General features: G+C 37.6%; 1 protein-coding gene across 2 annotated transcripts; it reads right to left on the bottom strand.

The window, feature by feature from the left end:
* Positions 1–285: 285 nt before the first annotated feature.
* On the bottom strand, positions 286–10,649 carry LOC140171342 (uncharacterized). 2 transcript variants are annotated; one of them, XM_072194580.1, is made up of 3 exons: positions 10,523–10,638; positions 6,858–7,004; positions 286–2,172 (listed from the first exon to the last, which is right to left on the bottom strand). In XM_072194580.1, the coding sequence occupies exon 3, from the start codon at positions 1,998–2,000 to the stop codon at positions 501–503; it is 1,500 nt and encodes a 499-aa protein (XP_072050681.1). In that variant the 5' UTR covers positions 2,001–2,172; positions 6,858–7,004; positions 10,523–10,638; the 3' UTR covers positions 286–500. The 2 variants fall into 2 exon arrangements, with proteins under 2 accessions (XP_072050681.1, XP_072050682.1); XM_072194581.1 differs by lacking the exon at positions 6,858–7,004 and having other exon boundaries at positions 10,523–10,649.
* Positions 10,650–17,576: the final 6,927 nt, after the last annotated feature.

Raw genomic sequence — 17,576 nt, forward strand, 5'->3', positions numbered from 1 at the left:
AAATGTGTATATCACCATGCAGTGGTGTGAATTATGTGCCTATCTATATCACCAGTCAGTGGTGTGAATTATAATGTGTCTATCCATATCGCCATTCAGTGGTGTGAATTATAATGTCTATCCATATCACCATTCAGTGGTGTGAACTATAATGTGTCTATCTATAGCACCATTAAGTGGTGTGAATTATGTCTATATATATCACCAAAGTTGTGAATTATAATGTGTCTATCCATATCACCATTCAGTGTGCAAAATATTGCTGACAACTCACACTGATGAGATCACTATTCACTGCAAATCATTTCTTACATTATTCCTTGATAAGGTTACTCTTTGGTGTGAGTTATGATATGTCGTTTAAGTTCACTATTCCGTGCAAAACATTTCTGACAATGTTCACATTCATAAGGTTTCTCTTTGGTATGAGCTATGTGTTGTTTAAGTGTACTAACAGTGGCAAAACATTTCTGACAATGTTCACATTGATAAGGCTTCTCTTAAGTATGAGTCCTGATGTGATTTTTAAGTGATCTATTATCTGCAAAAAATTTCTGACAAAACTCACACTGGTAAGGTTTCACTTTGGTGTGAATTTGTATGTGTCGTCTCAATTGGCTATTCTGCGCAAAACATTTCTGACACAACTCACACTGGTAAGGTTTCTCTTTGGTGTGAATTCGTATGTGTTTTTTCAGATAATCATTATGCGCAAAAAATTTCTGACAAAATTCACACTGGTAAGGTTTCTCTTTGGTGTGAGTTATAATGTGTAGTTTAAGTGTACTAACAGTGGCAAAACATCTCTGACAATGTTCACATTGATAAGGCTTCTCTTTGGTATGAGTCCTGGTGTGATTTTTAAGTGTTCTACTATCTGCAAAACATTCCTGACAAAAGTCACACTGGTAAGGTTTCTCTTTGGTGTGAATTTGTATATGTCGTGTCAATTGGCTATTCTGCGCAAAACATTTCTGACACAACTCACACTGGTAAGGTTTCTCTTTGGTGTGAATTCGTATGTGTTTTTTCAGATAATCATTATGCGCAAAACATTTCTGACAAAACTCACACTGGTAAGGTTTCTCTCTGGTGTGAATTTGTATGTGTTCTGTCAAATGACTACTCTGTGCAAAACATTTCTGACAAAAGTCACACTGATACGGTTTTTCTTTGGTGTGAGTTCTGATGTGACATTTCAGATCACTATTCACTGCAAAACATTTCTGACAAAAGACACACTGATGGGATGTGTCTTTGGAGTGTATTATGTGTCGTTTCAGTTGAATATACCGTGCAAAACACTTCTGACAAAAGTCACACTGATACGGTTTTTCTTTGGTGTGAGTTCTGATGTGAGATTTCAAATAACTATTCAGTGCAAAACATTTCTGACAGAAGTCACACTGATAAGGTTTCTCTTTGGAGTGTGTCATGGTGTGGCGTTTCAGATGATTAGTCAGTGCAAAACTCTTCTGACAAATGTCACACTGATATGGTTTCTCTTTTGTGTGAATTATGATGTGTCGTTTTAGTTGACTATTCTGTCCAAAACTCTTCTGGCAAAAGTCACACTGATATGGTTTCTCTTTTGTGTGAATTCTGATGTGTCTTTTCAAATTACTATTCATTGCAAAACATTTCTGACAAAACTCACACTGATGAGGTTTCTCTTTGGTGCGAATTTTGTTATGTACTTTGATATTTATGAAGCCTTGCAAACACTCTGTACATGATTTGTCAAATATCCTCTTGGGAATTTTCAAATGTCTTTCATGGACACCAATATTTGTCAAGGTTTTTTGACAACACACACACTTTTTCCTGTTATAAGCACGGATATATTTTATAATATGTCTGTCAACATGGGTTTTCCATCTATCAAATGAATGGAGGTTGATTGTACAAAATTTACAAGTGAACACTTTCAAATGTCTGGCTTCCTTTCTTCTTTTTTTAATATGAAACATGGTTGTGTTTATGACCATAATAATTATCATGAGAAGATGTATTCAAAGTTTAGAGCTTTGGAAGTTACTGCGCCCACCTCAGATCCTCAAGATGTAAAAAAATCTACATTTTACAAGTCCGGTAAAGTAGCTGGCAAGACAATCCCTTCATCCGTGGATTTATCAATGTAGTGTTAACCATTAGCATGTCAAGGCAGAACCACTGAAATAGAAGTAAAAATTTACAGCAATTAGTCATGCACGTCCAAAATTACTGTACAATAAAAAATCTACATTAGCCACAATCATGTCATGATTCCACCCATGATAATGTAACCCATGTTGTTAGTTCTTATTCCAGACTATTTTGGGTAAAGTGTGGTGAAACTAGATGATAAAGAGTATCTTTGGTTTAAATTCCGATTTGTTTTCAGTGCACTGTAAAATGCCAATCATGCTTGTGGTTTCTCTTTGAACGAAGTGACTTTCAAATCACTATCAGTGCAAAACATTTCTGACAAAAGTCATCACATCACACGTCCAAAAATACTGTACAATCTACATTAGCCACAACCATGTCATGATTCCACCCATGATAATGTAACCCATGCTGTAAGTTCTTGTTCCAGACTATTTTGGGTAAAGTGTGGCGAGACTAAGAGTATCTTTGGTTTAAATTCCGATTTGTTTTTCAGTGCACTAGCTGTAACCACTTCTGACCAAGTTACACTGATATGGTTTCTTTTTGATGTGACTTCTGTGACGTTTCAGAGTAACTTTTCTGTGCAAACCAGTTCTGACAAAGTTCCACTGATTTGGTTTCTCTCTGGTGTAAATTCTGATGTGTTTCAGTTCACCATTCAGTGCAAAACACTTCTGTAACTCTAGCTCAACATATCAACTGCGTATGACCATGGAAGTAAGAGACATGGAAGCTGGTCGATCCAACACCTATTGAATTATTTACGTAACATTCTATAGCATTTCATGTACATATCCTTAAAACATTTGAATCCATGCTTTCTTCAAATGTTTTCAGCTTTGACAGCCAGTTGCCATGGCAATTGCCATGAGCATGAAAGTTAGTCTTAAAAACACAGTGGTCAATCTGTCATCCTAACCAGCTGGACTTCACTTGGGTCGCCATACTATATGCCCTCTGGCAATTCCAGCCCTGAAACTAACTCCCCTGCCCAACTGACCTCCAAATGTGTTGACATGCAAAAGGTCAAACATCAGCAGGTGTCTAGGTATATAAGATCAAATTATGAAATCCAATATCAGAAAATGAAACCAGTGAAACAAAATTAATTACCCTCGCTTTTCTCTAATCGAGGGTAATTTTGCTAAAGTTCTTTAAGGACCCGTCGACGAAATGGAGGGTACGTATTAAGCTATTGTGATAACAATGTAGTCATCGTGTCTTTGATGTGGATCAGACTTGCCGCCTTTATTGCCAGTTCGTTTATTTACAGGTTTATTATTTTGAGCAAAAATCGTGTTTTTCTTGATTATGTTTCAAGTATGTTGTTTTTATTCGGAAAAAAGTGACAGGGATGTTAGATTTGTAATCCATAATTACAGAAATCCATTCAAAATATCGATTTCTACCCTGTACTTACAGATTTTCTTAAACTTCAAAATATTGCAAATCATGCATTTACGTCTAAACCGCTAATTAGCGGTAATAACTGATATGCGCACTTGGCACATGCTTTACATTATAAAATAAATCCGCGATCTATTTGTGTGCCTGGGCTGCCCGAAATTGCTGTTGACCAGAATGTTCCAGAGTCGGGTATTATCTTTACATTTTATGTAAAATAAATTGTATTTCATTTCATTTTCTGTTTTAAAACTGCTATCTGAAAGTCTAGCATATATATACATTTAATCGGTAGGTTTTCACATAATTACATACTTTTAATAAAATTGTATAAATTAAACTGATAGCATGCATATATTAGCCTACACTGGCTATCCAGGCTTGTGCATTTGTATGAGCTTGGAACGGTCCATGGTTTTCCATGGATTAGCATGTGTTCCTCACGGACCAACCTGGGTAAACAAACAAACAAACAAACAAACATTCTGACCATTACGTAGGGATTTTATAAAATCGGTTTGTGTTCATAAAACTAGTCATGCACTGCGGTAATATAACACAGCCCATTGTCAGGACTTAGTACACTACCTCGTACTGCTATTGATTTTTAAGCGGGAACTTTGATTTTAGACATGGTACACGTTGACCATGCGATGACTCAATTGTTCCACTTTCAACTGTACTGCTTTTGTTCAGTATCGCGGCAAGTATGATACTCACTTTGATGTAGTATTTGACCAGCTTCCATGTGTATTACTTCCATGGTATGACATAGTGCACCCATCCCTCGTGGTACCCCCCCAATTCGCCCGCTAGGTCACTCAATCAAGCGAAATGGAGATCATAATCCCTTGATTTCTTTGCAGATTAACCATATATAAAAAAACTAACTGCTTCAATATTTTTATATCCATTTAAATCGGATGTCTCTTTGGTATGAGTTCGTGCAATGCATGAATTGTGAATGCACACAATCATACATGTGTAGGCCTACTATCTAAACCAGGTCTAATACTGATTAAATTAGCTGTACTTCAATTTAATAACCAGACTGTCTAAATAAATCATGTGAAACAATGTATTTGTGAATACATTGAATAGGAGTTTTTGCACAATCTGATCGCATATATTTTACAAGTCGCGTCCCGGGGATCGGCCTATTGGGTCCTCAGCTCTGCGCGGTCACTTTGGTTCATAAAATGTCATTACTCATGAAAGATACGTGCTACATCTAAGGTTTTGGTGTCATTTGAAAGCACACATCAAGAGCGGTGAATCAAATGTCAATGGCCTCTTGTAGCAAATCCACAGAATTTACAAGAAACACAAGGTAGATACGGCTATGAAGCACGGTCAAGCACCACCAAACGCTTAAAAATGTAGTTTAATGTCAAATAATATAGGTCATAAAACTTTCTTTGTGAACGGATTTTCATCGTTGACAAAACAAAATGTACGGTATGTTTAATATATTGATTATTTCATTGATAGCATTTCCTTAGTTTTCATCCATAAATAATCAGAGTATTATCTGTTTACAAAACAAACGTTTAGTATGTTTTTATTGCAAAGCTTACAGTCCAGGGATTGGAGTCGTATAGGGCTTTCACATGGGCCAATTTGACATCAATGGCTAGTCAAATATTTCTGACATAACTCACACTGATCAGGTTTCTCTTTAATATGAGTTCGGATCTGTCCTTTAAGTTAAAAACATTTCTAACAATATTCACATTCAACAGGCTATCCAGATCACCATTCAGTCCAAAAACGTTGACAAAACTTACATTGATAAATTTCTCTCTGGTGTGATTTATGTTTCTTTTCAGATCACACGATTCAGTGCAAACATTTCTTACAATATTCACTGATACTCTTTCGTATGAGTTGTCATGTGTTGTTTAAGTGTACTATTAGTGGCAAAACATTTCTGACAATGTTTACATTGATAAGGCTTCTCTTTGGTATGAATTCTTATGTGATCTTTAAGTGCACTTTTCCGTGCAAAACATTTCTGACAATGTTCACATTCAAAAGGTTTCTCTTTGGTATGGGTTATCATGTGTTGTTTAAGTGCACTATTAGTGGCAAAACATTTCTGACAATGTTCACATTGATAAGGCTTCTCTTTGGTATGAGTTCTGATGTGATCTTTAAGTGTTCTACTATCTGCAAAACATTTCTCACAAAACTCACACTGATACGGTTTCTCTTTGGTGTGCGTTCTAATGTGTCTTTTCAGATCACCATTCAATGCAAAACATTTCTGACAAAACTCACATTTATATGGTTTATCTTTGATGTGTCCTTTCCAATCCTTGGTGTGAATTCTGGTGTGTCTTTTCAGATCACCATTCTGTGCAAAACATTTCTGACAAAACTCACACTGGTAAGGTTTCTCTTTAGTGTGAACTTGTACGATGTGTCGTTTCAATTGGCCATTTTGCGCAAAACATTTCTGACAAAACTCACACTGGTAAGGTTTCACTTTTGTCGTGTCAAATGACTACTCTGGCATGCAAAAACACTTCTGACAAAAGTCACACTGATACGGTTTCTCTTTGGTGTGAGTTCTGATGTGACGTTTCAGATCACTATTCACTGCAAACCATTTCTGACAAAACACACACTGATGAGGTGTGTCTTTGGTGTGAATTATGATGTGTCGTTTCAGTTGACTATACTGTCCAAAACACTTCTGACAAAAGTCACACTGATACAGTTTCTCTTTGGTGTGAGTTCTGATGTGACATTTCAAATCGCTATTCAGTGCAAACCATTTCTGACAAAAGTCACACTGATAAAGTTTCTCTTTGGAGTGTGTCATGATGTGGCGTTTCAGATGATTAGTCTGTGTAAAACACTTCTGACAAATGTCACACTGATATGGTTTCTCTTTTGTGTGAATTCTGATATGTCTTTTCAGATCGCCATTCAGTGCAAAACTTTTCTGACAATACTCACACGGATGAGGTTTCTCTTTGGTGCGAGTCTTGTTATGTACTTTGATATTTATGAAGCTTTGTAAACACTCTTTACATGATTTGTGAAATAACCTCTTAGGAATTGTCAAATATCTTTCATGGGCACCAATATTTGTCATGGTTTTTTGACAACACACGCACTTGTTCCTGTTATAAGCACGTATATATTTTATAATATGTCTGTCAACATGGGTTTTCCATCTATCAAATGCATGGAGGTTGATTCTACAAAATTTACAATTGAATACTTTCAAATATCTAGCTTCCTTTGTTCTTTTTTCATTACACATGGTTGAGTTTATAAGTTACAGTGCCCACCTCAGATCCACTATGGAAAAATCTGGAGGTTTTTTTTTTCAAGTGAAGAAGCTGACAAGACAACCCCTTCACGTTGGTCTCTAGCTGGATTTCCTACATGTATGTAGTGTTAACCATTAAGCTTGTCATTGATGGAAGGCAGAAGAACTGAAATAGAAGTAAAGTTTTACTGCAATAAGTGCTGGTGCTTGACCAAAAATACTACATTTTCTGACCAGCTTTTGCTGTGACATGAGCCCTATGGTATTTATCTGGGTGAATAATTAACAAGCTTTTCTCTGATAAAATGTTTTTAAGGTACATGATTGTTTAAAGCAAACACTTTCATGGTAAATAAAATGGAACTTAACAATTAACATCTAATTTTCCTAACTTCATTTTCTATACACAAGTGGCAGCTAAATGCTCCCTTGAAGCAGGGAAGTGCTAGTCTCAAGCTTCAAAATAAGCAGGCATCAGGAGCCATTTACCCAATGGTCATAAAATTATGGCTCCTGGTCCACACCAAAATCATATGAACCAGGCTCTACATTTTTTTAATAAATAGAGCCTGGTAGTTAAAGCAGGTTTTAATTGTATTTTGTGTACAATTGAAATTAAATGACTCTTGAAATGGCCCCTGCTTCACTAGATAATCACAGGACCAGGAGCTGCTTTTTCCAAATGTGTGGCTCCTGGTCCAGATCTGCTTATTCTGAGGCTTGGCTAGTCTTTATATGGACTTTCAGTTCCCATGCCTTTGAATGGGAATTGAATTGAATTGTGCACTTTTCCGATGTTTTTTTTTGGGGGGGCACATTTTCTTCAATATTTTGACAAGTTTGGCAATTATGTTTTATTTATAAATTCGTAATTTTAACCATCTATTAAACTCAGGTGGACTAAACAAAAAGATCGCCCTGAGAAGCTTACTCGAGATCTCTACTAGCTTCGAATTTGCACACGATAGAACTACTTTACGCATTCAATGCTAGAGTGCTTTGCTATGGTTTTTCGGTCGGACAGAGGTGCAATTTTTTTACACTGGAGGTTATTTAATTCTGCTAATGTTGAAATTTCGATGAAAGTTATTTCGATGAGTCAACTGTATCTTTTGAGCAAGATTTGCTTATTTTGGACAGTCTAAGATTTTGCTGAAGTGTAATTTTACCAACATTTTGGTTGCAATCGCCTGTCGTGATCGGCTGTGTTTACTTCTGAACTTCCATTGCTTTACACGGTCATGATGGTGTCATGCTTTACATGAAGATCAAATGAGGGAGAGAGGAAAAAGGGAGAGGAAGGAAAAATGGTACTATATACTTCACTTTTTCAAACCACCGGAAAAAACATAGGGTCAACCTTTTCAACAAAATTTTTGATTTGGGCCCCGCCCCATACCGGCCTTCCCCCCCCCTGGAAAAATCCCAGCTACGCCACTGCATGGGTTCCTATAGTCACCCATGGAAAACAGGTACAGTGAAAACCAGTACACCATGTCCATGGCCATGAGTTGGTTTGTTTACATTGCAGTAATTCCCTCAGAATAAGTCAATACAGTGTTGTAAACTTGATTGCATTTTTCTCAAAAATTATAGCACCTTGGTGACAAGTAAGATATGTTTATTATAGGGGCATGGACTACAACTACTGCACTGAAAATTCAGCAACTCAAGGCAAGTAGTTATTGATTTATTGATCATTTGGTTTTCCCTCATTTTCGACTGTAACTCCACAACTTTTGTCTGTGTTGAATAAAAATTTCCAGTGCAGTAGTTGTAGTCCTTGCCCTATAATATACATACTGTATATCTTACTTGTATTCAATTCTATTTAAATCAATATTCTATTATTGATGCAGATAAAGAAAGTTGCATAGTGTCTCGATATGTGCATTGTATTATAGGCTTGTGATTTAATATTCTACACAGCACGTGGATCTGAGCTGAATGTTCCTTTTATATGATTGTAATTCTCAAACAGTTGAATATATCACATTTTTAATGTGCGATTTAAAAATCGTTACACTGAAAATGCAGTAAAATATATCCACAGCAAACAGCAATTGCCGCTGATTAGTGTATTGAATTTCCAGTTAGTGTATTGAAAACAAAACCTGGGTTTTTCCTGACAACAAATCTACCTATCTTAAAAACAAAATCGCCATGCGTAGCTGTTGAAAAACGAGAGGACTCGCCGTACTATCACAGCAATTTTTGACACAAAGATATAGAGATGATGACGCTGTGCAATGATAGGCATATCCACATACACCCAGATCGAATGTGTGTCATCGGCCCTCAGTGACTGTAGGTACCCATGGATTCGATCCATGTAATGTCCACATTGCTTATTATAGAGGGTGACGTTCAACTCAAAAAGTTACGACCACAGTAAATGGCTTTACCATGTTTACTGTGTAATCCCATAGGGAAATACAAAATTTTGAAATTTTGAAACCAGAAACTTGGAGAGTCTAAAAAGTGCTGGTACTTTATCATTGATACAGAAGTCATTATGCAGTGCACTGATAGTTAGATTTCATCAAATAAAATTGCCTTTGTGTAAAACGGATCGCCGTGCCGGGGTGAAAAATGATGCATGCCATTAGCCATTATACTTGCCTTCAGTCAATAAAGGCATTGTCAATGATGGCCGCAGAAAAATGCAGTTCTTTAAAAACAGACATTTGCCCATAACTTTGCTGATTTTTGACCTACAGATATGGTTAACCCCTCATTTTTTAAGTTTAAGGTTTTTTTTAAAAGTTTTTTAATTTTGTGATCATGATGATCATGAATGCCTACCGATGGCGATGTCGATGACACACATTCGATGGATGTATACATGCTTCAGGGAATCTGACTAGATTTTGAATGCAGTGGTCTCTATTCTCTAACCTAGAATGTGAAGCTAGCTATCGGTGAGCAATTAATTCTTGGCTCAGTTCCAATAATTGAAACTCCCCGCTCCGACGGGGCGTTCCAGCAGGGGCTGTGTATGTGTTTGTATGTGTTTAATGTGCATTCACATACACACTTAGCCGCCGGTACTGAAGAAATCGTTGCTCCAAAAATGATTGCAAATTACACCTTTTTAATCATTTTTCACCACAAAATATGATATGAAAACACAGGTGAGCAATGTATGAATATATGGAGAGGTGAAACAGGTTGTTAATTATTGTCAATATTAATATTTTGCGACATTTAAAATGAAAATAATTACATGTAACACTGAAGACACCCTATGGCACCTTCTACAACTTGAGAACAAGTCCTCAAACGTTCGAAATTTGTAGTTACTACAAGTACAACTGTTCTTGGCTACACTCAGTATTCGAAATAAGCACTTATCCTCTTGTCCTCTTGTCCAAAAATCACTGTGGGGACATGACAACCATAATGGGATATGTACTTATCCTCTGGACAACCACTTTATTTTACCTCGTAAATATGACACATTTTGGGGACAACCAACTCCATATTTTCCTTATTTCGGACTCTGCACTGGCTACACTCCTCGAGCAATGATAAGCTTTAATATATCATTTAAAAATTTAGCATTGATTAAATCATAATAATATTATGCATGTAATATAATGCACGATTGTATGGGGACAATAATGTATATCATCACTAGTACTAGTACCGGTACATGTCACTTTTGAAGTTAACTTGTCTCACCTATATAACAAACTCCAAATTGTTGCTTGTATAGTAAACAGACAAGGTTTGGTGTACAATTTACGTCCAAAACCGTTCTGCTTTATTAATATTATGTTTTTAGCGCGGTGGTCTCGTATTTATTTTTAAGGAAAGCACTTTTCGGCACCAGGTAGAGAGGGTTATTAATATTGATGAAGTGACGTCATGCACCGTGTTTCGAATTTCGTGAATCAAGGTGAATGAAGTCTGGAGCATACTAGCTCATACTGCAGTTACTGTCCGTTTTCCTATACACAATACGCTGGCGAAGTTACGTAATTAATCGGATTAATTACCATAGCAATAGGTGAAAACAATTTTGAACATATCGCGCTGCACTACAAGCAGGTTACACTCATCACCTGTGTATATGTCTGCAATAATAGATTGAATACAATAGGCCTACTGGTCTTTTCAAAGATACTAATCTTACAGGTGCAAGTAATCAGCATGATATGGTTCAATGAAGAGGTACCGCATGAACGTATCAGTGAAGCGCGGTATATTCAAAATTGTTTTCACCTATTGCTATGGTAGTTAATCCGATTATTACGTAACTTCGCCAGCGTAACACTCTCTCACCATTGACGCGTGACCTCTACAAATGATGCATGTTGGAAGAATGGACACTTGCCTAGTTAACATCACTGTGTGAAAATAACCAGCCAATATTTTATTTATTCTCCAAAACTTCTAGCAAATATATTTCTCTAACATGACCTAAAATTACAGCTAGGTTAGGGGTGGTGCAATAATTATGTGTACCCGGGGGGTGAATTCTCAAAATGGTCTGCCAAAAATCGCTTGCCCCCCTTTGGCCGTGCCAAAAACCTTTGCCCCCCCTTTCGACGTGCCAAAAACCTTTGCCCCCCCCTTACACATGCAAGATTTTGGGGAACCCGAATTTAAAACCTTAAATTGTCTTAACATATAAAGCGAGCGCAGCGAAATTTTGCATATTTGAACGTGTTCGTAACGTTTTCCTACGCCTTAGGGCGTAAACGGTGCCCAAAATATCTGTGCCAAAAATTTGCTTGCCCCCCCTTTCGACCTGCCAAAAATCGCTTGACTCCCCCCTTTCGACCTGCCAAAAATGCTTGCCCCCCTTTTGGCCTGCCAAAAATCTTTGCCCCCCTATAATTCACCCCCCGGGGGTACACATAATTATTGCACCACCCCTTAGATGTTCAGAAATGGTCGCACTTTTGTAAAATATGAGTGAGGGCAAGGCATAGCTATATAGCCAACTCCCCGTGTTAATTGAATGGAGATTTGACCGAAAATATTGGTATCGGACCGCTCACTTCTGAAGGATGCCACAAAAAAACGGTAAAAGCTACATTTAAACTATTCTAAATAGGTTCTAGAAAATATAGTTTTGTAACATGTCCTAAATTTTTAGCTAATTTAGATGTTTGGAGAGGGTCGCACTTTTGTGTTTTAGGAAGGATATGTAAACGACAGATAACACCAAAAATATGAAGAAATTATTTCCAAACCGTGTTAAGTCAACAATCATTATGTTGCTCATTTTGAAGAATGCTGGTTAACAAAAAGCAGGTCTCCGTTTCCTTTATAATCGGTTACCCAACTGAAGCTATAATACCAGCTTTATTGCGATGTCGCACATTGAAAACAGACACTTGTGCACAACCAGAGAAGATCTGATTTAATCAGTTGAGCTGCTTCAATGAGTGTTATCTTGGTTTAATAGCTTTTAATGGGGTTTAAATCCTGCAAAGGTCGAGATGAATTCTACTGTAGACATGACTGCATCATGGTCTACTAGTCAATTAGCCTATAGCTTTATAAAGTGTGGTACAATAATTATGTGTACCCCGGGGTGGTATATTCTTAAATTGGTCTGCCAAAATCGCTTGCCCCCCCCCCCTCCTTGACCGCCCCTTTAAAAAAAATTGGGAACCTTTTGCAGGCTATAATCTCTCCGGGTTTCCGTCATTTTTGCTTCAAATTTACTGACATTCAAAGACAACACTATAGGCTTTTTTCGCGAGTGAAGTTCGTTGTCGAACTCCAACGGATTTAGAATAACATTGCTTGAGTTTGAAAACACACAGCACATTTAGAATATTGTTTGTGTGAGGTTTTGCGAAGATTTCATGTTAAGGCCGTGTAAAATTAATATTTTGGTTCTCGTCCCTCCCTCCTCAATTTCTGGGATTTGTCAGATTTTTTTTTTTTTTTTAGATTTTTCAATTTTTTAGACTTTGGAATGATTTATGAAATCTTCATACATATAAATAAGTTTATTAGAGAACAAGCATCACTTCCAGGTCTTTTTGTGGTACTCTAGGGGGTTTATCCCTCAGAATCTCACATTTGAAAAAAAAAAAAAGGGCCTCATCGTTTCCTCGAGAAATGTTGAAGAAGACCGAAAACTCCTTACAATGCTAATTTTACATTGAAGAAAAAAAAAAAAAAAAAAACACCTCCTCCTCATCAATTCATGAAAATCCTCTGGACGAGAACCAAAACATTAATTTTATACGGCCTAATCCAATGGGGATGGCGGCGTAAAATGGCGATATCCCATCCGACCCCCGACTAAATGCAATTAAATTGTATATTCCGCCCTCACTATTTAATTATAATATTATTCTAATATGAGTTTTGAGTGAAATAGCTGATGGCTGATGGCGCTTATTTTCGCCATAATCTCCCCTGAATCTCCCTATCTGCTCCCCCAGAATCTCCCGGCACACCTAGCACCTGCCCGGTATAATCTTGCCCCAGTACCAGCCCCAGCCCCTGCCCCCAGGGGCGGCACCAGGGTATTTTGATAGGGGGGGGGGGCAAAATTTGTGTGAAATTTGTTATGCGGCGCGACAGCGCTGCCCGTCAGGCTTGCGCGACCGTGACGCGGGGTGTGTGTCTGAGGGGGATGTGCCCTCAGAATTTGGAAAAAATTCAAAATGAAAGCACAAATGAAGCCAATTGAAGCAACATTTTCACCCTTTTGGAGGTTATTTATTTATTTTCTATAAACCGCATATTTTTATCGATTTCATTCACTGGCCCGACTTTCGGCCCGCTGGTTTTAGGCATGGACCTACTCAGTTACGTAGTAAATCCAACACCTTTTGACAACAGAATAAGTTCATGGTACAAATTTGCACGAAGTGCGCGAAAATTTGCAATATTGAAGATAAAACTGGTGAAATATGGTGGAAAAGTTAAATAAAGTCGCGCGAAAAGGTCCACTTTGCGAGCGTAGCGAGCGGAAAAAAAGCAGGGTTTTTTTATGCTTTTTCAGTCAAAAAAGGCCAAAATTTGGTTCTTTATGCTTTCTTGGTCAAAATTTTAGGAAAAAGTCCAAAACAGGTCCACCTTTTCAAAATCAGCCCCCAATGAATCCTGGCTACTCCCCTGGCAGTAATGAAGCCAATTGCTTATCTATATTGGTGCATAATTTTTACACTATCTGAGAGAGGCGTTCTAGTATAGGTTTTGGATATACAATGTGATGAAAGCCCGTAAAAATGTGTGATATCGGACTGAAAGTAAACTTATTTAGCTTTATTTATTTCAGGAAATAAAAGATTCGATTACCATAAAAATGAAACAGTAATCTTTGGCGGGGTCTAATGTAATTTTTACATGGAATTTTCAACGTTTTTTTTTTCTATCGCCATTCTCGCTCAATTAAAAAATATTTTGGCGTATATAAAATTGAAATAAAATTCTCTGCCTCATAAACGACATCAAATGTGCCACGACTGGGTATCACGAATCGTTATATATGATGTGCAGTTAATATTCATATTTTCTTTTATACAGAGGATGCTTCAGTTTTGACAGGAAAAATATTTTATTGAAAACCCTCTCACTCGGTTATTTCAAAAAGGTAACTACGCTTCCCTAGAATGTGCAATAAATTAGAATTAAAAATTTTCTTATTTTAACAGCATTCTAGAAACTCTTGGCGTTTGGCGAATAGAGGAGTACCTCGCAACCGACGCGATGTACTGCAGAGCACGTGGCCGAAATCAAAACCGATTTATGTGTATCATAGTAGGCCTACCCTCGTATTAATGGTCTGTATGCGCTTAAGAATTCAACAATATAATAATACACATTAATGTTTTTAGGCAAATAAAATTCCAAAATATGGTACATTTTCTGCCTTTGCTTGTCACGTGGTAGGCCTATATTGAAGTTGCGATTATATGTTCAAATAAGTTTTAGATGGATACCAACAAGACAAGTGGCCGATCGGACTAAGGCGCTAGGCTCACAGAGTATCCAAAGCGGTGCGCCGTGAGTTCGAACCGCGCCCCGCCTCTGTCAAACTTTAAAAAAAGTAAAATTAAAATTTTACTTTTTTTTAAATTTCATATGTGACTGGGAGAATTTATGTATGCATGGCGCACACCGACATCGCCTGGCTAATAATTACTTTGTCAGCAGAGATACTAAAATAAATACCCGGGATCGATACACGTGAATTTGCTATGCACGAGTTTGATATGAGAAGAAAATCTTAGGATACCGGGATGAATATCTCCCGTAAATGATTTCGTATAAAGAAACCAGATGTGGTTCCTTGCACTTGAATATATATTTTGAACAGATATGATAGTCGTTAGCTTGCGTCTTGAGAGAGTAGCTTGCGTCTTGAGTCAAAAACTGACTATAATTCTGATTTATATGTGCCGAATTATATAACGCAGTGTTAGGCCAATCGTGAAGGTAGTCTAAAGGCATATGACCTATGGCGTCAATGCTCGACTCACACACTAGCAACGTCAGTCACCGAGCTAATCGGGGCTATTGTCAGTAGCCTTAGTCAGATGTCCTTCGACCCATTATGCGACTCAAAACTATATATTAAACAGGTCGATACAAAATGGCCATGCGTGGCGGTGGATTCCATGGCGATTTCTGCCATGAAGATATCGGGGCGATGACACTGTGTGGCGTGGAGTGGTGTGGTGGCGCGCCAGCATGCAGAAAGCCGAATCTTGGCCGAGTTACAAAAATTGAATCACGTGACCAGACCAGGGGGCACATCAAAAGATTTTGATGGGTACCGGGGTATATTATCAGATTATAATGTTCCCCATGAATTTTGAGGTGGTGTGTCTTTGGGAGCTGACGGCGTACCGGTCGTGAAAGGTCGAGCTGCGAAGTAAAATGGGGACCTTTTGGGAGCTGCGAACAGTCAAAATCAAGAGTCTTTCTTGGCTTTTTTGGTTGAAAATCGCCTGAAAAAATAGAAATATCAAGAATGAGCAATTTTGGGGTCTTTTAGATCTAAAATTATCAAAGTGATCGAGGGTCTTTCGGAGCTCTATTTTGGTCAGATATAGGGGTCTTTCGGAGCTGCGAAATCCAAAAGGGGTCTTTCCGGGGAGCATACCCGTATGGTCATTTGTTTTAAGTGCCCCCCCTCCCCGGGGACCAGCCCAGTGGGTCGTTAGCCTGATAGCTCCTGATGAAGTCTGGTGGTTCCTGACGCAACGTTATAGCTCTGCAACGTCGTAGCAAAGTAGGCCTACTTGATTAATTCCAAAACTCTGTTTGAAACTACTGGATGACTAAGAACATTCAATCATAGAATCGCTTTATTCCGTGTGTTATAAATAGTAACTGGATCTAGTTGTCCAGTTCAGTTGGGTCTTCATTTAAAAAACAAAATCAAAATTTCCATAGGGTCGGAATTTTAAAAAAATCTCAAGAAATTAGCGAATTAAACTTGCGACCTAGCTCAGTCCCCATTTTTTGGGAGCTTTTTCTCTATTTAAAACTTAATTAACATCCCCTCTCAAGTTCAAGTAAACAAAATCAGATCCCCCAGGACCCCTAACAAATTTAGATATTTTCTTAAAACCCCCCCCGCGTCCCACGTAAATATTGAACACGGTCCCTAATAGGGTCTTTTGTGTGCATGCTAGAACAATCAACCTTTTTTTTTTACAAAACTAACCCCGATTCCAGAAAAAGTACAGTAGCTTACAGTACTAGCTGATTGTTTAGGAATACCAAATACATGTATATTATCCAATTTTACCAAATGAAACATAGCACCAATCATAATTCTTTAGTTGAAATTAAAATTAAAATTATTTGCAGAAAAGAGAAAACAGGAAATTTTGCACGTTTCTAGCAATTGCAGTATTCAAAGACTTGACACTAGTCCGAGTATTCAGAATCTTAAGCATAGGCTAGATATTAGACTTACTCTTAATTTTATTATTTTATTTCAAATTTATAAAATAGAATAGACAATGTGTTTGAACAAGTAGAGCGCACAGACTGACATTATACTTGTTTTGGGTAACTATTTCTACAAATTGACACTTTATTGCCATAGGATTGAGCTATATTTTATTTAAAACAGGATATTATTTTTTAATCCCCCAAAATAGTACTGTAATTTCAGTCCCTGCAGCTACATAAAAACAAAGTGTGAGGAGTCATAATTATTGTTACCCTATATACACATAATTTTGAGTTGAGGGCTTAGACTTTGAAATTAGTGACATTGTAAATTGATTGAATATGGAATGTTAACGTTTATTCCCAGTTATGTCAAACGCATCCGAGATGCTACTGAGGATGAGGTTGTTGAGCCTGAGAGGTCAATGCCAATGATGACGGCGTTACCCCAAATTCTACGGAAAGGATAGCAGCATTACCAATCAGTCTCATGGCAACCTGATGGGGAAGAAGGGAAAGGTTTTCTAAATAGGAACATGGAATATAAGAACTATGAATCTGGATGGAAACTGGAGCTGCTACTTCAAGAGGCAGACTATATCTTGATGTTCTTAGCCTCAGTGAGACTAAATGGAAAGGAGAAGAAGGACAAGTATCTTTTCAACCGGATACCAAAATCTTGTTCTCTGGAAAACCGAGTGGGAAGAAAGAAAATGGAGTTCATGTAATCTTGAAAACTACAATCCCATCTCTGATCGACTCATCAGTAAAACTTCTTGATAAGCCCAAACCAATAACCGTCCTGCAGGATTATTCCTCAACATCCAGTCAGAATGACGCAAGCATTGATGAG

This window comes from Amphiura filiformis, chromosome 15 (assembly GCF_039555335.1).
Source record: "Amphiura filiformis chromosome 15, Afil_fr2py, whole genome shotgun sequence".
Lineage (NCBI taxonomy): Eukaryota > Metazoa > Echinodermata > Ophiuroidea > Amphilepidida > Amphiuridae > Amphiura > Amphiura filiformis.